Genomic DNA, 24931 nt, shown 5'->3' on the forward strand with positions numbered 1-24931 from the left:
TTTCAGTAGTTTATGTGCCATGAGATGGAAAGGGTGCAAACCGCAGTGAGATGGCAATGAGCTGAATGGGAAGTTGCTGCTTCAGGTATTTCAGATGGAAGGATTAAAGGCTTTTTGAGGCAGGATTATTAAAACTAGTTTTTCCTGCTTGTCCACTGAAACTTTTTAAAAGCTTTAAAACACATTTAGCAACTTGACTGAAGAGCCTTTCAGAAAGACTAAGGTTCCCCCCTAACAACAGCCAGCTCAACACAGTGCTCAACAGCCTGACTAAAGTCTGCCCGCTTCCCGTCCACGCCAGCTCTGCCACTGACTAGCTGCACTCCTTTGCTGAGCCTGTTTTCCCCACTGGTTAACAGGACTAGAAAGAGCATCTCCCTCCCAGGGCTGAGTGAGAAGGGAATGGATATAGTGTCGGTCCTGCTTGATTCACAGTAAGTTACATCTCCACTCCAGTGGGAAGATGGGGCTTCCCACCCCATTAGCTACTGAAGTAGTTAATACACTGATTGGGAAAATTATACCGTTTAATGTAAAGAACAACATGGGGTGGATAGAATGCTAATTTTATCTTTTGTTTTTTAATATATCTTTATTGATTTCAGAGAGAGGAAGGGAGAGGGGGAGATGGAAACATCAATGATGAGAGTCACTGATGGGCTGCCTCCTGCACGCCCCCTACTGGGGATCGAGCCCGCAACCCGGGCATATGCCCTGACCAGGAATCAAACAGTGATCTCCTTGATCACAGGTCGATGCTCAACCGCTGAGCCACACCTGCCAGGCCTAATTTCATCTTTGACCAAAGAAATTCTTGAGATTCAAACCAGTTAAAGGGAAGGTAAAGCTCAATAAAAATCAAGGGGCCCAGGACACCCCACAGACTGGGGAAAGAGGGAGAAGCCAAGGAAGTCAAGTTGCGAAACCCAGGTCACATGGTACCACACTTGCAGCCCTGGCCCCAACTCCCGCCCCACCATCATGCCGTGCCACATCAGCTGCCTCGACACAAGCCTCCCCCAACACACGCACGCACTCCCGCACACCAACGTGAGGCACGTCCTCACATTGCCTTTGCAGCCCACATCACAGCTGTAATTCTGTAATTATTTGATTAATGTGGACTTTTTTGATCACCATTGTACTCCCAGAGTCTAGCACAGCACATGGCACATAAGTTCTAAAATATTTGCTGGCTGAATGAAGGGGCTGGCCATAGCTTGAGAATTCCTCACAGGCTGATTTTGGCCTAAACCCTGGCATCTGAATAAAATTCAGTATACAAAGGTGACTATATTGGGAGACCCTAGGATGGTGGTCAAGGCCAAAAACAGGAGAACTGACAGAGGTGGCAGGAGAAATCAATGCATACCCAGGTACTGCCAATAGGTAAGGTGACAGATGGAGACAGTATGTGCTATATGCTAACTTTTGGGCCAGGGAAAAATTAAAAATATATACATTTGTATTTGGTTTTGCTTTAAAACTCTTCAGATATGTAAGAAATTAGTAAATGATTATCTATGGTGGGAGAAGGGCATGGAGGTTGGAGTGAAATTTCTCAATGTCTTTTTATATCATTTTGATTTCTGAACTGTATTAAAAAAATCTGGTAAAAAAACCTTTTTTTAAATGTTAGAAGAAAAAGAAGGAGAGTAAGGCAAGTTTGATAGTTCTTTCTCTTTACCTTCTCTCTGTATGCACAGCTAACAATACATTTACCAAGGATTGCTTTTTAAGGTCCAGCAGAAGTGCTCCTTCTTCCACGATCCCTTCCCCCTTCCCTCCAAAGTGAAATTCCACACAGCTCTTATGGCCTTTGATAGTCTTACCTAGGTGGGTTGTCTGTGTATATATACGATATTTATAAGCTCCCTGAAAGCAAGAACTACATCTCATTTTATTTCTGTATTCCCTCTTGCCTAGTTCAGGGCCTCTCATATAGTAGACTCTGAACAAAATAATATTACTTGAGAGGGGAATTACTGCTTAATGGGTACAGAGTTTCTGTTTGGGGTGATGAAAATGTTCTGGAAATAGTGGTGATGGTTGCACAACATTGAGAATGTAATTAATATTGCTGAATTATAAACTTAAAAATGCTTGACTTTATGTTATATGCATATACATATACTTAACGTTGTTGGCAGCTCAGGTCATTCCAGAAAGAGAGCTTCAACTGGAGATAACTTAAATCTCTAATAAAATGAACAGACAGCGTGATTATATGAAGAACATCAAATCTGAAAAAAAGCCATCTGTTGATAACAAAGCATATTGTGTATAAACTAGACATGGACATATATATCTTTTCAAGGCCTAAAAAGGCTCTTGCAAACTTTTCCTTTATTTAACTTTCATTAGAAATGTAGATTACTAACTCAATACAAAGACAGTAGTCATAGTAATTTCACACAGGAAGACCTCAACAAATGTCCAAGTCTTTAGTTTTTCAAATCCCATGTCACAGCCATCTTGGTCTGATTCTCTGCTCTATGGAATTCTAAGAACTGATTTGGTTCACTTAATCATCTCACTGGGGCCAGTCCTTTCCTGCCATTCACTCAAATCCAGAACTCCTGATTTGTGGGGTTCACAATACTTCAGTCATCTATAAAAATGTCTGGAAATTAGGTATTTTTAGCCCAAGTCTGAGACATAAAACTTCTTTTTTAAAGGATATAGTGAATCCAGGTATTCATCACAAAAAAGGTCCTCAAGTGTAAAAAAGTGCAATCTGTGCCTTTTAAAAATAGAACCTTTAAGGTTAATAGGAAAAAATCCCTTCCTGAACTCATCATTGCCAGACACATTAGCCACACAGGAGCTGACAAGACCTGCTGTTTCTATGTCAGACAACATGACACTTTAAAAACCACACCATTAAATGAAAGAAAATGGTGGGAGCTTTCTGCATAGCACTCCCCCACCCAGACTGGAACAGACATAACCCTCCCTCTTAAACTGGATCCCAACACCTTTGCAAAGGCCACTGGACATGTCTCTTAAACACTGGGTTTCAGCTCTTCATCATTCCACCCTGGGGATCCCTTCTCTTTAAGCTCTTTGTCACGGCCTGGAGAAACACTCTGACTTTCTATGGTGGTGAAGGCATCAGAGTCCAATCTTCTTCTTTTCTTCAGATGGTGCAAGTGGGATTTGGATTTCATATGTGCTAAAACAAAACAACAACGAAAAAAACATATAAAAAACTCATTAGGCATATATACACAACCCAAGGACATGGACAATGGTGGGGAGAGGGATTGGGGAGAGGGAAGGAATGGGGTGGAACGGGTCATTGGGGAGAAAAAGGGACATCTGTAATATTTTAAACAATAATAAAATTAAAAAAAAAAAACATTAAAAAAACCCCCACTCATTAGGATTTTCCAGAATTAATCCTAGAAGCACATAAAATTAACAATGTAACCCTTCTCTTTAACAATAACAGGATCAACACATGTACTGGTATAGCTGCTTAGCAATCTTAAAGGAGTAAGTTATATGGCCAGCTAGCTAGCAAACTAGAGCGAGCTACCAAGTATCAAGTGCACCCTGCTAGGTGCTAAAGCACCTCCCAACAGTCTTGCAGATAGTACTACACAGCTCATTTTATACAGGAGGGAACTGAACTTCGCAGAGATCTTACATTGTGTCCAAGGCCACACAGCAGGCGAGCTCCTCAGCTTACCTATAGTCCAAAGAGAGGCCCAATTTTCCAGAATGGGGCTTCCTATTACAGATACATTTCAACTCACACGACTAAAAAGGTACAAATCCGAATCCTTATCTGTATTGCAGGACAGTTGCCAGCTGCCCTGCCCTGCTCATAGGCCTGCACCACCCAGGGATGTCCTTCCCACTTCTTTGCTGTTCCACAGGTTGCCCTCCTGCTCTGACATCCCTCTTGCCTGAGTAAGATAAGCCATCTGAATGACTAACCCTCAAGGCTCACATTATGCAGACACACAATGCTCCGGGCAGATAACGAGAAACCTTCTTCTCTAACATCCCTTCTGAGGGTCCACAGAAGCAGTAAAGCTACTGTTGCCTGATAGCAAGTTCTGACCTCTCACTCCAAAGATAGTTCCCTCCCTCTGACTAACTCACACAAGCTCCCTTTTCACTAGCCTGTTCTTTTTCAAGGAAATCTTATTTGGGAACACCTAAAGAAATACACAACTAGGTTAAATCCCATTTTCTACATATTTAAACCATCATTTTTAAGGGTTTAGAAGCAAAAATAAGGAAGAGGTTACAAGTCAAAGAAAAGTTTACTTGGGGGAAAAAAGTCAGCTTTGTTCTCCAGCTAGAGCCTAAGGCAAAAAGAAAAGGGGGGAGGGGGCTCTGGACTGGTTCTCCATGGCAGCAGGAGACAGGAGCGAGGACTTGACAGATGGCACCATAGAAGGGCTTACAGAAGCTAAGCTCACAAAGGCTCACAAATGTTGCTTCTCTAAGGCTATCCCTGAAGGACACTGGACAAATCGAACCACTAAGTTTCCTTTAGAAAAAACAATCAGACACTCTCTCTTCCCCTTTCATCATTATAAACCAATGACAATCGAGGCTTCTTCTGCTGCTTGGGCAATGGCAGTCGTCCCCAGTCTCTGACAATGGAGTTCATTTTGCCAGAGTCACCAGTTAATAGAACTAATCATTCTACTGGTTGGTATGGGGAGAAAAACCTACTTCTCAGAGAATCCAATGCAAAGCAGTATTCTGAATAGAAGGATTCAGCCACTAGGTAGCTCGATTGTGCATAAAAGGAGTGAACCTTAAACAAGTTTCTAAATGCAATGTAAATGCAAGGCTTGGAGCCTGAGGCCATTGCTTTGACTGGACTATAGAAATCCAAGAGGGAGTGCAGGGTGACTCTGTGGCCGAGGCAGATCCAGGCTCTAAAACAGAGACAGAGCCTACATGCAGGGCTGACCCTCGGTTGGTCGGAAGTACCTTATAAAGAAGGTAATACCTGTAACCACCTTCTTATACGTGACTGATAGCCATGCTTTCACACTATGCTAGGGTGAATGTTAAGTTTCCCTTGACACTTCTCATTAGTTTTAGCAACCACCACGAGTTCAACATATTACCTTGAAAATGACTGAAGAGACACCACTTCTGAAGAACGTAATCAGGAAGAGGAACTGCACTTCCTGCTCCCTCCCGGCCTTTGCTGCTTCTTTGGTCTCTTGGGTGAGTTACCTGGCTTCCCTTTCAATCCTACCTCACCCAACTGACATCTAAACATGAAAGGCCAAGGAACTCCTGAACTCCTATAAGGCAGGATCACAAAAGTCAAAGGAGCCCCGGAAAGTTAACAGTATAAAATACCTACCCTAGCTGAAGCTAGAGGGCATATGATCTTCCTTTGAAATTCAGAATAGAGATAACTGTCCAACTTGGGAAGGCATCCATGAAATTTGAGTATAAGCTCTCAGAGGAATCCTGCCCTCCCTTTACGAATACGCAGACTCCAGCATTCAACCTAGCAAAGACCTTGAAATTCATGAAGTCGATGTGACCCACCCTTGCAGATTTCTCTGTGCCTTTCCCCAGACTCTACCTGCCCATTCACGGTCCCCAATGATGATTCGACCACACAGGTCACACATGTGATAACTTCTCTTGTTCTCAGTTTCATTGCATGGCATTTTTACTGGAGCGGCAGCAGGCTTACGGCCCTGAAATAGCAAAGGGGGGATGGAGAAGCATTCAATTCAGAGATCTGGATATCATTCTCTGATATTAAGGAGAGTGGGATTGTCTCAAGATTCCTTTTTCTCATCCCAGAGAGCAGGTGGGCTGTGAACAGGTTTTAGTAACAACCTTTCTGAATGTGAAAGTATAAACACAGCCTCCAGAGATCTAAAAGCAGCCAGCCCTTCTGCTCTGTTTCCGCAGAAAAGAAGCCTTGGTTCCCGACATAGCAACAAAGGTGTTAGCGAAGGAAGGCTGTTTGAAAAGCAGACAATACGGTACCATGATTAATAATCACCTGGATGAAACTTTGCACAATTTCAAGAGCAGGTTCAAGAACAGACTCCTCCCACTTTGAGATATCAGATACTTCTAAGCCATATATTGGGGGGACACTGGGACCAGGTCCTAAAGATGACAAAGAAAAAGCTGTGAGAGGTCAGCTTCAAGATCTAATCTATTCTGCTTCTAGGATTTCAAAATCCTCAAGGGAAACATGGAGGCCAAAGGAATTAACATCCTTACCATGCCATTCATTCTAACCAGAAACATGAACAAAACAGCTACATACAGTCCAAGAAAGACCTAGAAGGTTGACTGGTCTGCAGCCAACAAGTCTAGCTATATAACCCAGAGTCTGGAGTATAGGATATTCCAAATCAGTCAGGAAAACAATATAGAGTAACAGCTTTAATGACCACAGTGTGGCCTATAATATAAAGACAGTGCACGCCATAGGAGGAAATAAACTAATAGCTTGAAGTACTTTTGAGTGGAGATAAGACTGGAGGTAGCCAAAAGTACAAGCTATAGGTATTTCATCCATCTAAGCCAACCATGTATGGTCTCTGCTGGTAGCTTCCCCAGTCTATGGAAACACTAAATTGCCTTCCACAGCTAGGTTAAGTCAGTTGCCTAAAAGCAGAGCATTGTCCCATGGACAAAAACATCAAAGTCCTCAGGATGCCAACGGCTAGCAGGTGCTAGCCTTTTGATTGTGCCAACCACAAATAAGATTCTTCTTAAAGTGGACTAGGCTGCACCTGCCACCACACGGAAAGGTGAGACTGGGAGGGTGCAGGCAGCATCCACAGGACACCTGGTCTTGGCTAAGCTCTGCACCTGTTTCCAGGCCACTCTATATTTTCCTTTCCCCTCGAAGTCCTTTGTTGGGCTTCTGTGCCCTGTCTAAGCACCTTTCAACAAGTTCTCGGCTCCCAGCTGCTATTCCTGGCTTGAGTCCAAGGCCAAGCTGGGGTGGGGAAGTCCCTCTGGCTCCTTGCCAGAACCATATCCCAGCAGACCAGCCCTGGCCAATCACACACAGCTCCTGATTTACAGGGCAGCTGTGCCTTTCACACTAGCACCAGGGCTGTGCCGGCATATGCATGAATGAGGAATGGGCATATGATGCGCTGTGCCATCAACCCCGCCTGACTCAGAGATGGGGGGGTTAACTGTGGCTTTACCACAGAAGAAAGTTCCAAATCATTACAAAAACCATCTTTTGTTACAGACTAATTGTAGCCCTGGGGAGAAGAGAAGCTGCATTAGAAATTCATAGTAACTTCCATTTCAGCTGACTCAGACTTCCTCTATCTAACAGGACCTGCAGAGAAGGCAGGATAAGTAGAAGAAAGTGTAAAGAGCCTCTTGGCACCAGAACAACAATGGAGAGCTCCGTGAGAGACTGAGAGCCAGGAGAGAACTTCAGCAATCTGCTGGTAAACGACGTGAATCAAGGTGTTTATGTTCAGAGGCACTGAGAAGCAGGGGTGGAGGGCCACTGCTGTCCTTATTTGTAACTGAAAGCAGAAGTAAAAGGTAAATGGGATGATTCAGAAGCATATTTTAAAAGTACCCACAAGATAAAACTGGGGTTTCCACTTATGCTTAATCTCTTAATAAGCACACAGTTTCTTACCTGAGGCCAACACTAATGCTGTCTAGCTAAAGTTATGGCTAAAGGAAACAAGAACGGTGGAAAGCAGAGTGTGGGCTTCAGAGTGAGGCCTGGATTCAATACTCTACTGCTGAATAGCGAGGGGATTTCTAGTAAGTGACTGAACCTGTCTAAGCCTCCATTTCCTCATCTGCAAAAAGAAAAAAATAACATTGACCTTGAAGGCTCGATAATTTACACATAGCACCAAATTTAGTGCCAAGGATCAAATGAGTGAGATTTTCCTTAAAAGTGCTACCCAGCCCTGGCCGGTGTTCTCAGTGGTTAGAGCGTCGGGGAGCGCACCAAAGGGTCTGGGGTTCGATTTCCGGTCAAGGGCATGTACCTGGGTTGCAGGTTCGATCCTCAGCCCTGGTTGGGGTGTAGGCAGGAGGCAACCAGTCAATGTGTCTCTCTCCTAGCAATGTTTCTCTCTCTTTCTCTCTCTCCCCCCCTTCCACTCCCTCTAAAAAATTAATGGAAAAAATACCCTCAGGTGAGGATAAACAAAAACAAAAAACAAAAAGTGCCGTCCAACTAAAATTAAAGGTGAAGCAGTTTGAAGTACCACATATCTGAACACAAAGCACTACTGGTGAAGGTTCTGTCTTTTTATACTGCTCATCTGGCCCAAGAACCATTTCAACTAGGAAAGCCTCCCTATAGAAATGTGAATGCTCTTCAAAATTAGAAGCGAAAATCAACCCTGAGCACCAATTCTGCTAAGAAGTTGCTATTTTGCTCTTACCAGTTCGCAGCCAGCATGCATGTGTTCAAGGCATAGGCAGATTCCTTCCTCACTGCAAAGATTTGTTTTCTGAGAGATCACAAGAAAATATCCCAGGGCAATCATTTATGCAATAGACACCCACCCAGGTAAGGTCACCATTCTTAGAACAGGTCCAGAAACTAAAGTTCATTTTCTGGGTGAGCTGAGGACATCTATATTCTATTGAAAACAGCCACAGGGATAAGGAAAACCATGAGACTTACTGCTCAAAAAACGATTTTTAACCCATCGGTTTTGCTTCCGGGCATATCTCTTAGTCACTTGTTTCAGAGCCTCAATACCTGAAAGATAAAGTACATAGAAGAACCTCTAAGTACTTTTCACCCTGACAAAAGGCAGGCCCACCCAGCCCAGCAGAAAATTAGTCACAGCAGCACACTGGTGGACACTTGGTACACAAAAATCTTAATTGTGAGCTGCAGGTCATTTGGGACTCTTCTAGCTTCAGTTCTTTCTCCAACCATACCAGCAGGGAACTCTGTCACCCAAGGATGTCCAAGGCTAGGTTCGATGGAGAAATTCACACCTTTCTTTAGGAGCTGGTTACTAGTCTCTGGTGTGCATTTTCCCTCAGTGATCAGGTACTCGTGAAATTCCTTGAAGCCAATTGATTGGAAGATACCATGTTGATAGTCCTGGCTGGGAACAGGAGAGCATCAGCAGATGAGCCATTACATCTGAGAGCTAGCAGGGCCTTGGAGATGATCTAGCTGAGTCATTTCATCCCTTAGATGAGGAAATTGAGATCCTTAGCAGTTATTGCCTCTCTAAACTCCTTCCTCCACCACCCTCACCAGCTGCCAGGTTACTTCCCTTGAAAATTAACTCCTGAGAATGCTTGGCAGATTAGAAAATTGCAACTGTAACAACTACACCAAACCTCCTTCCAACAAACCTTGCCAACGCCAAGGACAAAGGCTAACAAACAAAAAGACCCAAAGCCAATATTATGTTTATAGTCTTTTGACCATAAGGAAGGGATGGAGAGTAGGTTAAAGTAGTAAGTCAAATCCTCACCTACTTTCTGCAACTTTCTTCTGATTATAGCGTCTGTGAAAATCTCTCAGTTCATCCAAGAGCCCAGCAGCGAGCATGTCATCCACCCGCTTATCCAAACGCTTATCTAGAACTTGAATCAAATTAGCTCATCACCAGCAAGCCTGTTGGTGTGTACTATACACTTACATGATGAATGGACAGGCTACACAAAAAAGAGAATTTGTTCAAATGGAGGAAGGGTTCAGAGTCCAAAGACTGTGTAATAATTCATATAATATTTAGTCACACTAAGACTCTGCAATTCCAGTAAAAATAGCCAAAATGAAACACGTCTTCTTCTTATATAAAAAGCAAGCATACAGTTGCACCTCTTACGAGGACAAATATCTTACTCTCATATGGAATGGATATCCACTGTTTATTTTAGAGGCAGCTGAGAGCCCACTGGTTTACCCTTCTTACTTTTTCCATGACATTTGTTATGCTAACTTTGTGTTATTTCACATTTAAGAACTCTCAGATAACTCCTTGGACAGGAATGAGGAACTTTAGTCCAAAGCCATCCTTGGTGTATCCTGAACTACTGCGCCACACAAACGAGCAAAGAAAGAGAGGTCACAATCATTCAGATGTGGTGGTCAAACAAAGCTTTATTTTAGATCAGATACCATTATTTTATGCTGAATTGTAGGATGTTTTAATTTACAAAAATTTCATTATGGCCCTGGCCGGTGTGGCTCAGTTGGTTGGGTGCTGTCCCATGCACCAAAAGGTTGCCGGTTCAATTCCCAGTCAGGGCACATGCTTGAGTTTCAGGTTCAATCCCCAGTAGGGGGCGTACAGGAGGCAGCCGATTGATGTTTTGCTATCACATCAATGTTTCTCTCTCCCTCTCTCTCTCCTCCCCTCCCTCTCTCCCTCTCTCCCTTCCTCTCTCTAAAAATCAATTAAAAAAAAACTTTTTAAAAAATTTCATTAGGAAAACATTACCTTTTTCTATAAACTTATAACTAAAATTAATAACAAAATTTCACCATTTCAGTCATGATCTTCTTCATTTCTGCCATTGCTATTTTGTGGCCTGCAATGATACTAACCCTTGTTTCTATCTTCCTAAGAAGTTTGCATTTATTGTGGACTCTAGATGTGTCAGACACATTCTGAGCCCTTTGTATTATTAACTCAACTAAACTTCAATGAAGCTGTGAGATATGTATTAACATTATCTCCATTTTACGGAGAGAAAATTGGGGCACAGAAAGGTAACTAACTTGCCTTAAAACTCACAAGCTAGAAGAGGATGTGGCAGGAATTTGAATCCCAGACATTCTGGTTCAGAGACTGCTCTTAAAACCATTATACTGCCTATTCTCATAATAATCTCATCTTTCCAGACCTAGCTCATAGGCTACCTATACAGATTGGTGCCTGACTCCCCCGCAGAGAAATCCCTTCTCTTTGGCCCCACAGCACTTTCTAGACCAACATTTATCACAATGTAGTATATGTATCATTATTTGTTGCCCCACCAGACTGGGAGCTTCTTAAAAGCAGGCACTGTATCATATTCACCTCTGAAATCCAAGTACCATGCAGGATGCTTGACATTTCAACCTTCTTCATAGGAGCCTTCCATCTCTTTAGCTTTCTCCTTTGGATCTTCCCTGGATGGCAATCTCTTTTCCATCCCACCCATCCATCTTATCCTACCCTTGGTATCTTATCCTAGTGCCAGGGCTGCCCTTACTCCCTTTCCAGATAGACATTTAGGAGAATGGCACTGTGCCTTACTAAGTCAACAAATAATAGTAATGAAAGTAAAATTAATAGCTAACACTTGCTTAGTGTTTATTATGAGCCACTCATGGTTGCAAGCATTTTATATATAATAATGTATTATTATAAAATCTACCTCGAATGGACTCCAGGGCATCAAAAGGCTTTTACCTGTCTGATCAGCATGAAGCCAGAGTATGCAAGAGTTAGGGAACTTCAGAGGGCCTCCAAGTGGACCACCACCTTCTTCTGCATGTTGACGATGAAGAAATTCACTATGAGAGATTCCCGTTTCTTCAAACACTTGCAAACTCCTAAATCATTTGGGGGGAAGCAGGGAAGTAAAGCCATAAAAACTATTAGGAAATATTAATTCTCAAGGAGAAAGGCTATTTATTATAAAATGTCTCATTCTCATTTTCACTGCATAAGCCCCTAAAGATATGAAAGTCCAGGTTACAACTTTATAGCTACTCAGAAAGGGGTCCTAAAGAAAATTTTAGGTAAAGTAAGAAATAATACTATTCCTCTAAACACACATCAATTTTTCTGAAATCAGTTAAACAGGTTCAGAAACAATGGGTTTCTTCTACACACACAGAATGGGACTTACTTCAGGTAAGTGGTAAAAGAACTTATTTGGGACACTTTGTTACAAGACAACAAGTCTAGTCTCGCTGGAATGCCTTTCCCACAGCAGAAAAGTATGTTGTATAGCCAGCTCATCAACTTTCTTTCTAAATATGTCTAAAATTCTGACTAATTCAGTACTCTACTAGCACAAAGATCACTGAGAAAAGAACTCACATACTTACTCTTAAGCCACCATCCACTCTGTTGGTATCTGCTATGTTATGCAGCACTAGGTAATTTAACTCCCAAATCTATACTCTACCACTCTGGGTGATTGCAACTTATCAGCTTGAAAGTGATCTTTCCCTTCCTGACCCAATTCTACTTCCTGAAACCCTAACACAAGCGTAGAGACCCCTTGTCATTTCTTATCACTGGTCATTCAAAAAGGACCTATGAGGAAAAAATGTATAGTGACCTATCTCACTTTTCTGGAGGTTAGAATACAGGCTCAAACTAAACAAAGATGAAAAAAGTCCTCCAGTTCTCTCTAAAGAGAGAGTCTAGAGCTCTTGCTTAGAATCTATTGACACATATGAAGACACAATTCTAAACTCATTACTTAATAGTTTAGAAGCAGAATATGAGGAGAGGTGGTAAGAACGAACTACTTGATAAAAGGAGAGAATAACATAGACCAAGCTCCAGAGTCATATCATAAAAAAATATAAAAATGAATGTTCATCATAAAGTTCCCGAGTTTTCCAAAAATTTTCTGAAAGATTTCTATTAAAATGTTTGGATACTAGAAAGTACAAACTTCATTTATCTACAATATGTGTTATCACCAGGGTGATACTGCCCTCAAGGAGGCAAAAAAAAACCCCTTAGCTATTATAAGATGTGTCATCCTCCAAAGGGCAACCATACCCCAAAAAGCTTATTCTTCAGTATTAAAACTTCACTGATGTGGAAAAGGAAGGGGGCGCAATTAGGAAAAAAAAGTATAAAATGGCTTCTGGGTGGGGTGAGGGGCAATAATGAAAAAATTCAGTAACATGATCTAGAACATTCGAGTTGGACACTTCAAAATCCCTATCAATACCAGAAGTTGCTATAATATTTAATCTGTATAACCACCCACATAGTAGGTACTCTGTTAGATTCCCCCCCAAATATAGTATTACTGCCAACACAGAAAAATACATCCAACACATGAGGCTGCAATTTCAAAACAACCTGAGAAAACATGACCTTATGAATTCATTCACCACCTCTCCCTTCCCTTCAAGAAAATCTCCATGTGTAAAGGTGAGCTGGTCTATGAGACAGTTTATAACATCTACCTCCCACTGGGAAAGCTGCTGGGGCAGAACTCAGCATTGCACAATCAATTATGAAACCCAAATCACAATGTAAACCGACTGCATGCCAGAAAAATTTATATGAAAACTGTTATACAAGCAAAGATCAAATAGAAAATGAAGCAAGATTACATAGGCCCCAGGGAAAAACTGCATTGTATATGCATTTTAAATGTAACAACAAAGTAGGGTATAACTACTTATGGGAGGAGGTGGACTGCAGCAGTAACTCAGGGCCTCCTAACCTTCCAAGCTGTAAGACATCAATCTCCACTAACTACAATTACCAAACCTATCTCTCATCACCCAGGCACACTGAAGAACTGACTGCCCTCTAACTCTAAAGGAACTCTGGGGTCAGCGGGCCTGGGCTTTCTTACCTGGCCACTTTGCGCTTGTCATGTGGGTGCAGCTTGGCAGCCATTTCTGGGTCCACCTGGCTTAGGCGTTTGTGAAGTGCATGGCCATCCTCCTTTTCAAGCTCTACTTTCCAGTCAATCTCCTTCTCAGTGCTCATCTCCTGGGGCTATTAAATGAAGGTTTAGAAGTAATTTTAATTCAACAAGCACCAACACAGTTTATGTGCCAGGCACTGGGCGAAATGTTAGGGATACAGAATAAAGATGAATCAGGTCTTGCCATACAGTGTGAGACAAATCATAAACAGAAAATTCCAATACACCATGGTAGTGCTGTAGCAAACAAAAAAGAAGAAAGACTTAATGCCTAGGGAAATACTCAGGTACCCTGCTTCCTTGTGAGAAATGCAAACAGGTACCAGGGCTAGCATGTCTATATTAATACATCGAAGAGTCTAGTGTTCTCAGCAAGTGTAACCAAAGAGTGAATCAGAATGGCTAGCACACTATAGTTTGCAAAGTCCCACCTATGCAATAGCATCTCTGTAGGAAAGGTTAGAACTGGACATCTCCCTGACATATAAGACTGTTACAGCCAGGAAATGCTGAATCAGACTAGTACACTGCTAACTTACAAGGGCATGCTAATTAATCCACAGAGGAGCATTTTTCCCACACACAGCCCCTGCCCTTAGGCCTGCCTGGAGGAGCACACTTCACCTATGGAGGTGGCATTTGCTTCAGAATATTAAGTAGGAAAATTATAGTTGCTGAGTATAAGAAATAGGCAAGAGTCAACCTTCTTCCCACTAAAATAAGCTGGCAAGAAAAAACCCATTTCCTCAGTGAGTTATAAGTGAACTAAACATACCTTAGCACTGATAAGAACTTTCCAGAGCAGAGACTCAATGTAATAATTGGTTCCTCCCACGACAATAGGAATTTTGTCTCGGGCAAATATATCTTCAATGTGAAGATTAAGAAAGACATCACAATGTTTAACATTAGAAGAGAATCCTGACTCATTCAGAAAGGCGGGTATTAGCAAGAAACCACATTCAATTAATTGTCTGGAGAGCAGAGGAAAAAGGGTAGAAACTAAGATGAATTGATACTAGTCTTCAGTTTCCCACGAATTCTCAGAATCATCTCCTATCAGTTCTGAAGGGACTTGCATAAACCAGAGACAGATAAATGATTGTAATTAATTCTAGTTCTAGAACTTTCCAGACCTCGCTGCTAAAATTCAAAGTTTGCTTGGTATTCCAAATCAGCTTAATGAGCACAATCCAAGGACTCTCACAGAACCAAGTGACAGCTGCTCAGGAAGCCACCAAGGTGACGTCCATTGCTTTCTAAGGCAAAATACAAACTGGTTCTCTAAGCCGTAGTTCTTAAGACTCGGCCTTCACCATTATGTGGTAGCAGTGCACATTTCAGCCACTTGAGACTCCACTAGATAAACTGAGAAGCACTGGTTCTAAAGACAGATTTCAATTACCAGCTCCAGTTCTTGGACACGTTATTCAACCTGTCTGAGCTTCAGTTTTCTCACCTGTAAAATCTTCATGAGTTCTTATAAGCATTAAATGTGACAATGCAAATGAGTCCCCACCACAATGCCTGAAATACTTTCTCAATTGAGTAAGCATTCAATTTATAATCTACTTCAGTCACTATTGTTTTTATATCTCTGCTACTTAGAATTCTTCTCTTTAGAACTCTGTTGAACAGATAATTATCTGCTTTAAGAAGGCTTTGCTTCTGAGGATAATTGATAAAAAGACTTTCAACCCAAACAAAGACTCATTTACACACTTCTTTCCCTTGCCAGCCAGTCTGTGGACACAGACATAGATGACCTCTTTTCTATCAGAAACCCACTAACCTTTAAGAATTTGGGGTGGAGTGGAAAGATGTTAGCAATCAAGGATCACATAGGAAAAATGTTATGTATTTGGTTTTTTAAAAGAAATAAATTCTATATTCCACTCCTTAAATTAAGTATAGAAAGTATATAATTACACAGTAGTTGTAATAAAACTTCAAACATATAATATAATTAACAAAAGGAAAGGGAACAAGGGAAATAAAAAGGGAAGGCAAACAAGTGAGATACCAGAGGGGGAGAGTGGAAAAGAGGGAGGGAAATGGGTAGGAAATACGGAGTGAAAAAGTTTAACTTGTTTGCACAAGCCATGAAACTACTGTGATCCTGGGCAAAACCGTTCTCTCTGGGCCTCAGTATGGAGTACCTTCATTGGTCTAAACAAGAAGGCTGACTGGCTACTTCTTAAGGTATTTTCGGCTTTGACATTCTGATTGTAGGTTCTTATCTAAATTCATTAAATCGCCAATCCTGTAAATGACCTGATTAAATCTTATTCCTATTGTTGCTGCCCTTTGTAAATTTTAATTAGCTTTCCATTTTCTTTAAGTTCTTCCAGAACAATCCAACTGTCCTACAGCAACAATGTACTTTGGTGATATATTTTAATTTACAAAGGGCTTTCATATACATTATCTCATCTGATACAACTGCCTTGTAAAGCAGGTAGGGCAAGAATTATTATCCACATTTAAATCTCTGCCCATTTGAGAAGCAAAAAAATATTATCTCATTATTTTGATTTGCATGGCCCTGATTAACAGCAAGGACAAACCCTTTTTCATATTTATCACCATTTGTATTTCTTCCTTTGTGAATTACTACTCATGACCTTTAGTTTTTGTACTGATTCATAGTGTTCTTTATATACTAAGTATATTAATATTTTGCCTTTCCTATGTTACAAATATTTTCTCCCTGGTTTGTAGTCTGTTTTTTAACTTTGTTTATGGTGAGCTGTTTTCCTTTTTTTAAAAATTATAAAGTATCCAATATACATATAAGAACATAGATCCAATATACAAATACATATTTTAACATGTAAATTATGAAGCTCAGTAATAAAAACAAACACAAATGAACCCAATGTAAGAAAAGGAATATTATTAATTCCTTTGAAGTTTCTGAGTATGCATACCCATCTCAACTCCCAACTCAACTCCCAACTTCCCGTCTCTCTGACGGAACCACTATCTTGAGTTATTTCGGGGGAGGGGGGGGTGTTGTTTTTCATCATTCCCTTGCTTTTCTTTACATTATTACTGATGTGTATTACCTCTGAATGTATTAATATACAGAATTATTACACAGAATCAATATATAGCAATATATTAATATATGGTTAGTCTTGCCTGCTTTTTTAACCTTTATAATAAATGTATGAACATGTATATATCCTATAATTTCTCAAATTTTATGTTTCTGAGATTCTTCCACATTGATGCATGTAGTTATAACTTACTCAATTTCACTGCTGAAAAAGTAAACTTATATAAAGAAAGCAAATTTTATACATTCTTCTGTAAGTAGGAATTTCAATGTTTAAATGTTTTTGCTATTTAGAGGAATGCTGTTATAGAATGAGATCTACCACATATCTCTGGGTATACTTGTGACAAAGTTTTTCTGAGATACTCAGGAGTTCTGGTTGTTACACATTCTTGCTACTACAAATTCTTAATTCTTACATTATCAACTCTAGCTATTTTCCTTTTTGAAAAAAATTACTGTTATGGGCATAGATGGTGGTGATGGCTGCACAACAATGTGAATGTATTTAATACCACTGAAATTGTACACTTAGAAACAGTTAAAATGGTAAATTTTATGCTGTGTATTTTAACAATAAAAAAGAGAAAAACTGAGTTTAAAAATCCATTAAAAAATCTATAAAAGAATATCTACAAAGCCCCTCCCTACTCTCAAATCACATTAACTACTCAATTATATATTGTCCCATTTGTTTTAAAGTTTCATTAAAAATACATATATTTAACTCTGAAATCTGATTTTATGCACTGTATAAAGAGGATGTCATTTTGTTTTTTTCCAAACAATGAACTGTTTCAGAAATAATTACTAACTACCTCATTATTTCCTTTATTTTATTTTTTTAGATATGGAATGTTTCACAAACTTGGGTGTCATCCTTGCACAGAGGCCATGCCAATCTTCTATGTATCATTCCATTTTAATATGTATATGTGCTGCCAAAGTGAGCACTCTTCATTGTTTTTATTTTATTTTTCAAAATATGTCTTTATTGATTTCGGAGAGAGGAAGGGAAAGGGAGAAAGACAGAAACATCAATGATGAAAGAGTTATTGATCAGCTGCCTCCTGCATGCCCCCTACTGGGGATCGAGCCCAAAACCCAGGCATGTGCCCTGACTCGGAATCGAACCGCTATCTCCTGGATCACAGGTCAATGCTCAACTGAAGAGCCACACAGGTCAGGCTCTTCATTGTTTTTAAATGCTACCTTAATAATCTAAATATATATGTCCATTTGAATTTGTATCTGAATTTTCTATTCTGTGCCACAAGTTTGTCTAGTATATAATTTCTATGCTATTGTAGTTATTATGAATTTTCAATGTTTTAATATCTGGCAGTCCAGATACTAAAGGGAGTCTGGACATTAAAATATAAGGACAGTCCCCTTATACTATTCTTTTTTCAAAAATTATTGGTATTACCCAGAACAATTTTTTCCCAGCCTTCCCCCCACCACCCCAACAATCCCTTTGAAAGTCTAACTGGAACTCCATTATGTTTATAAATTAATTAAGGGTGGAAAACTGAAGCTCAGTGGGGTAAATTCTTTGGCCAATAAAATTCACATGATCAAAAGAGGTGACTCAAAGACTGGAACACAGGTTTTCTGGTTCCTAAATCAATGTTCTCTCCACTAAAACAGTGCTTCTCAAATTTTAATATGCATATGAATCACCTGGTACTCTTGTTAAATGTAGATTCTGATTCAGGAGGTATGAAGTCAGGCCCAAATTCAGCATTTCTAACAAGCTCCCAAGGGATGCTGATGTTGCAGTCTGAGGACAAGATTTTGCATAGCAAGGATACTATATCTTTCAATCCACATAGTGCTGATGGGATGCTACCTATTGGTAGTTAGATCTCGTGTGTCCCTGCTTAGAAGAAACTGTCACTAGAAAGAAAGCTTCTTTCTTGGCTTGGGCTGCCTTGCCATCCATCAAGCCTAGTTGCTGTTTTTCCTAAGGATATCAGAGCAGTTGCCTTGTTCCTGAAGTCCACCACTGTGTAATTTGTCACAAGAGGATCCACAAAGCTGATCATGTGGTGCTGGCATAGTCTCTGCTCTTGGGTAGAAACCTTGTTGGTAATGATGTCTAGGCCTTCATAAACCTAGGAGAAAGAAAATTAGTATGAGAAAGTCATCAGCCTCCATTAAATGTACACCTGATGGGTGGAAATGGTGATCTGTTCCTCCCTCCAGCCAAACACTTGACTGACCCAAAGCACCAGAGTAGACGTGATCTAACCAGAGCATAGCCAGATCCACAAAACCCAAGACAAAGGAAGCAGAAGAATACACAACATTGACTTTCTTATCAAATACAGGTTTTCCCCACTATCCCAAAGTAGAGTGTTCCTACGAAACTTTTCGTAAGATAAAATGGGGTAAAGGGAAAAAGAAATTATCATCAATTTTTATCTTTCCCAGACCCCAAATTCAATGCATGTACAACGTCTTTATTTTGTTCACCACAACTGAAATGCTTAATTACGTCCAGTTTTACACTAAGCATAACACCCTTACGAGTGCTGGCTTTGCTGATACCTTAGGACACATCTTGCTAATGGATGCACAAAATAAATCGAGATAAAGCATAGATGTTCATAGAAACCATTTGAAGCTATGATGGCTTGATGCTGAAATGATGGGTGTAGTTCCCAGGGAAAGAGCTTGATGCTGCCTTTATAACAACTTGCTGCAAAAAAAAAGATGAACTGTATTTTCATTTTTTGCCTTTTTTTCATAAAAGCTAACTTTTTCTTTGGATTTCTTCCAGTTAGCAAAAACAGTACAGGTCTCCCCCACCATCTGAAAGAAGGGCATTTCTATGAAACCTTTCATAAAACTAAATGGTGTAAGGCAAAGAAGCAATTACCATTAATTTAAAAGCCTCTTCCTTAATTAATTTAAAATCCTCTTCAGATTTCTTTCAGTTAGCGAAAATAGGTATTAATGTAGATCATACTTGTAAAAGTGAAGTGTTTTTAACGTGAACTTTTGAAAAGGAGGGATACCTGCAGTGGCTATTAGCTCAGACTTAAAGTTTAAAAGGGTATGCAAATCAGTGCCCAAATGAGAACTAATTCTTCAAGATTAATAGGAGGTCCTTTGGCCTGAACTTGAAGCATCTAAAAATGGATAGGCTGTTTTATTTATTCTACTTATCACAAGTCTCCAGAAAGGTAACATTTTGCATTGCTCATAGTTCTACTTCAAATGCTTACGTATCTTGGCTCTGAAAAGTTTTCAGAATTTGTAATAGATTGGCTCCATTTGTGGAGAAAGGGCCTATCTACAAGAATATATATAAAACACAAAGTCAACTATACTTTAGTAATAAATAGAACACACATACATACTTTGAAGTCAGACCCCTAATACTGCTGTACTCTGTTGGAAATACTGTGATGTATCCAAATTACTGCTTCAGAGGGTCAGCTCATACAGTCTAAATATTCAAAGGCAATATCCTATCTCTGTAAGCTCTTGATATGCCAATTCAACTAAAAAGTTCAAGTGTACTTTTTTTAAATGCAAGGTCTCAGATGGAGAACAGATCTAGTTTGAAAATACTAGTTTGAAAACAGGGATGAATGCTTTGAGATTAAATGTTCTCTCTGTAATCACTGATTCTACAGGGAGCGGTGAGTGAACAAATAATATGTTCCAAAGAGCCCACAAAGATGTTAAAAGCACTTTTTTCTCACATTTCCCTTTACTTATATGGGTGTTATATAAGTACAGTACAGTACAGTACAATGGTTAGAAGGAAGGACCCTGGCGCCAAGCTGCCTGGGATCAATTCCTAGCCCTGCTGCTTACTAGTTATTTGTACTTGGAGTGGTCAGTTACTAACCTCTGTGCGACTCAATGCCTCATCAGTAAAATGAGAATGATCTATCTCACAGGGTTGTTGTGTGGATTAAATGAGTTAATACATGTTAAGCACTTAGTTTTTTGCTTGGCACACCATAAATGCTACAAAAGAGTCATTATATAACTACTTATACCAGGACCACTGCCACTACTACTATCACAACAACACAGGGAGAATGGGAAATAATTTTAGTGTCACTATCATTCTGAAGCCTCTGTGCTCTTAGCTACTGAGGCTATTTATCCAACAAGGATATAAGCTATCTTCAAGTAAAAGAAAACTTAATTAATAAAACAGTACACAGAAAAAATACAGATCACAGAGAAGGAACCAACTCTGCCTTTAACTCATTTCATCTGTGCCTGACAACAGACTTGCATTCTTACACCTGAATATTAACAGAATCTTAAATCACAGAGTATTCCTTCCTGTATATTTTGAACAAGATTTCCTTGTGATGTTATAAGTGCCATAGGGTATACTGTATACTGGGGTCTTCCATGCAAATTAAAACAACCAGAGGGGGAATAGGAGTAATAACTGTGTGTTCCCCTCCCCCTTTCCCACAGCCTTTAATTGGCTCTGTTGTAGCGTAGAGTTCCACATGACCCAATGTTAAAGAATTTACATAGCAACAACTCGATTTTGCCAGATTTCTTAACTCTGTAATTGGAGTCTCATTTTTTAACACTGAGATTAATGTTAAGGAAACGCATAGCTGCAAATGTACAATTATCACCCCCCACCTCCAAAATGCCAAAATGTAAACATCTCAGAGACCAGTACATTCTATCAGATATGTACATTTTCATCCCGTGTCCTGTCTTTAGGTGTATCTTCAAGAGTCCCTTAAAATGGCAAGTTAAAACAAACACAAAAACCTAAATCAAACAGAAGGTAACCTCAGATCTAGGCTCACCTTATTTACTAAAGGAAGTGGCTTACTGCACTGTTTATGTTATATACAAATGCCAACAAGTATCAGAAAGGAAAGAGTATTAATGGTTTAAAGAAAGAAGAGTTCTTGCCACGCCCAGTGTAGCTCAACTGGTTGAAGTGTCATCTTGTACACCAAAAGGTGGCAAGTAGATTCCCAGTCAGGACACATACCCAGGTTGCGGGTTCAATCCCTAGTTGGGGGTGTGTGGGGGAGGCAACCCGTCGATGTTTCTCTCTCTCTCTCTCCCCCTTCAATAAAAACATTTTTTAAAAATCAATTAAAAAATAGAAAATAATAAATGTTCATGAGAATATAGAGAAATTGAAACACCTGTATACTGTTGGCGGTGATATAAAAGGATGCAGCTATAGGAAACAGTAGGGCAGTTCCTCAAAAAATAAAAAATACAATTACTATATGATCCAGCAATTCCACTTCTGGGTAGTAACTACCTAAAATAATGAAAGCAGGGAGTCAAACAGATATTTATACACAACTATGTTTATAGCAGTATTATTTACAATAGCCAAAAGGTGGGAGCTATCCAAGTGCCCATCATGGATGAATGGATAAACAAAATGGATTATATAAATACAAAGGAAGGAAATTCTGAGATATGCTATAACATAGATGTACCTTGATGACATTATGCTAAGTGAAGCCAATCACAAAACAACAAATACTGTATTATTACATTTATATGATGTACCGAGTAGTCAAATTCAGAGAAGATAGAATGGTGGTTGCCAGTGGTTGGAGCAGAGGAAAGGGGAGTTAGTGTATATTGGATACAGAATTTCAGTTTGGGAAGATGAAAAAAGCTTTGGGAAAAACAATTTGGGATGATGAAAAAGACAGAGGGTGATGATAGTGGCAGGCTAGTAAAAAAACACAATACAAGTAACTGGCCAATATACCCTTAAAAGACCATTAATTAACCTAAGACCTGAAATTTCTTTCTTGTTTACCAGACTGACAACAATGAAAAAGACAGGCAATACACAAATTGCTAGGGTGAGGGGAAACAGACATACCACTGGTAAAAACCTGCTTGAAAGCAGTCTGGCTATATGTATCAAAATGTAATGTGCAACTCAACAACAAAGAAAACCAACCCAGTTTAAAAATGGGCAAAGGAACTCTGTGGATATTTCTCCAAGGAAAATATACATATGGCCAACAAACACATGAAAAGATGCCCAACATCGTTAGTCATTAGGGAAATGTAAATCAAAACCACAATGAAGATACCAGTACACACCTATTTGAACTGCTAAAATTAAAAAAAAAAAAGACACACCAAATGCTGGAGAGACTACAGAGGAACAAAATTCTCATTCAACTGCTGGTAGAAATGCAAAATAGTAGAGCCATTTTGGAATAGTTTAGTAGTTTCCTATAGAGTTAAACCAGTCCTGTAAAGTTAAACAGTAATAGACATAAATGTTTATAATAGCTTTCTTTATAATAAACTGGAAATCCAGATGTCCTTTCATAGGTGAATGGTATCATCCATACAAGGGAATAATACTCAGCAATAAAGAGTAATGAACTCATGCAGCAACATGAAAGAATTTTAAATGTATTTTGCTAAGTGAAAAAAGGCAGGCCTCAAAGGCTGCATATTGTATGACCTGCATGTATATAACATGCTGGAAAAGGCAAAACTATAGGGATGGAAAACAGATCAGTGCTTGCCAAAACTTGGCTAGGTAGACAAGTTGACTATAAAGAGACTACACAAGGTAATTTTAAAGTGATGGAACTGTTCAGTATGGTACTGAGATGGTGGATACCCAACTGCCTGCATTTGTGAAAACCCACGTAAGTATAGACAACAAAAAATGCACTTTACTGTATGCAAATTTTAAAAAATAACCAGAATGGCTGGGGAACCCAGGATAGAATGCAGGCTGCAACAAATCAATCTACTTTACAAATGTATGACATGACCTCAGTTGTTAAAACCAAAAAGGTTTAAGGAGACTGCTAAATGTCCCCTGAAGGACAAAATTATCTGACACTGAGACCACTGATGTAGACTTGTATACATTAACATATAAAGATATCTATAACATACTAAGAGAAAGGGGGGGAACAGGACACAGAACAGCATGAAATGTATGCATCAACTTACATAAAAACATATACACATGGATGAAACTTGAGGATATTATGCTAAGTGAAATAAGCCAGTTATAAAAAAACAAATACTGTATCATTCCACTTATATGAAATACTTAAGAGTAGTCAAAATCATAGACATGGAAAGTTGAATGATGATTGCCAAAGGCTGGAAGGAGGAATGGGGAGTTACTGTTTAAAAAGTATAGAGTTTGTTTTATTTTTTTATTTTTTAAATATATCTTTATTGACTTCAGAGAGAGGAAGGGAGAGGGAGAGAGAGAGATAGAAACATCAATGATGAGAGAGTCATTGATCAGCTGCAGCCCGAAACCCAGGCATGTGCCCTGACCGAGAATTGAACCCTGATTGCCTGGATCCTAGGTCACCGCTCAACTGCTGAGCCACACCCGGCTGGGCTAAAAAGTATAGAGTTTGTTTTACAACACGAAAAGAGTTATGAAGATGGGTAGTGGAGATGGTCACACAACATTACGAATGTATTTAATACCACTGACCTGTACACTTAAAAGTGGTTAACATAGTAAATTTTATATGCACTTTACCACAATAAAAAAATTGGAAAAATATATATATACAAATGTGCATAAATACATAGACAAGTGCTGGAAGGATGTGCACCAAAATGTTAAAGTGGTTATCTCAGGATGCAAAGACTATGGTGATATTTCCTTTGTACTTTTCAGTGTTATTTGGATTTTTTCAATAAGCATGTATCCTTTTTTCCAAACATAAAAAAGGCTTTTGTTCTCCATCATTTTGTTTTCACAATGCTTCCATTTCAATAACCCAAATCCTACAAGTCTGTCTCCAAAATGTCAAAATAGCTACCTGTTTTCCTCACCACAGTCCAACTCCACCCTCTTTCACCCAGGCTAATGTAACAGAATCCTAAACTGTTTATCCCTCCTTAACCCACTCTCCACCCAGCCATTGGAGTTACCTTATGAAACAGATTTACTATCACTTCCTTGTTTAAAAACCCAAACTTCATAGTATGCCTTTCAAGGACCTCTAAAATTTGTTCCCAGAGTCTGTATTTTTAGTTTGACCTCCTACAGCTGTCTCTCAAGTATCCTAGATGCCAGATAGTTGCTGGTCTCTCCTTGAACATCCCATGCACTTTTTCACTTTTCCTTTACTTGCTCATAATGTTCTTTTGTCAAGAACAGTCTTCTTCCTTCTCTGCCTGGTGAAATGCATACAGCAGTACAGAGGAAAAGAATAGGATGGAGGATGAATGGGTACATAAACAGGAGGAGGTGGGGCAAAGAACAATAGAATGGAGAAGACA

The 24931-nt window shown here is 39.6% G+C and overlaps 1 protein-coding gene across 7 annotated transcripts in view; it reads right to left on the reverse strand.

Annotated features, from left to right (window-relative positions):
* Positions 1-2305: 2305 nt before the first annotated feature.
* Positions 2306-24931, reverse strand: part of TRIT1 (tRNA isopentenyltransferase 1) — a gene marked incomplete at its 5' end in the record, with an annotated part of 28398 nt that continues 5772 nt past the window's right edge. Inside the window, 10 exons of one of the 7 annotated variants that reach the window (XM_081144766.1) lie at positions 2306-3175; positions 5573-5690; positions 6005-6114; positions 8642-8719; positions 8965-9077; positions 9456-9561; positions 11385-11527; positions 13531-13676; positions 14381-14479; positions 18643-18783. In XM_081144766.1, coding sequence (XP_081000892.1) covers positions 3006-3175; positions 5573-5690; positions 6005-6114; positions 8642-8719; positions 8965-9077; positions 9456-9561; positions 11385-11527; positions 13531-13676; positions 14381-14479; positions 18643-18783 — 1224 coding nt within the window. In that variant the 3' untranslated portion in view covers positions 2306-3005. Of the gene's footprint in view, positions 3176-5572; positions 5691-6004; positions 6115-8641; positions 8720-8904; positions 9078-9455; positions 9568-11384; positions 11528-13530; positions 13677-14380; positions 14480-18642; positions 18784-24931 lie in introns of all 7 variants that reach the window. The other 6 variants (XM_081144764.1, XM_081144765.1, XM_081144763.1 and 3 more) reach the window with 6 other exon arrangements.

This window comes from Miniopterus schreibersii (assembly GCF_964146895.1).
Source record: "Miniopterus schreibersii genome assembly, chromosome: 8".
Lineage (NCBI taxonomy): Eukaryota > Metazoa > Chordata > Mammalia > Chiroptera > Miniopteridae > Miniopterus > Miniopterus schreibersii.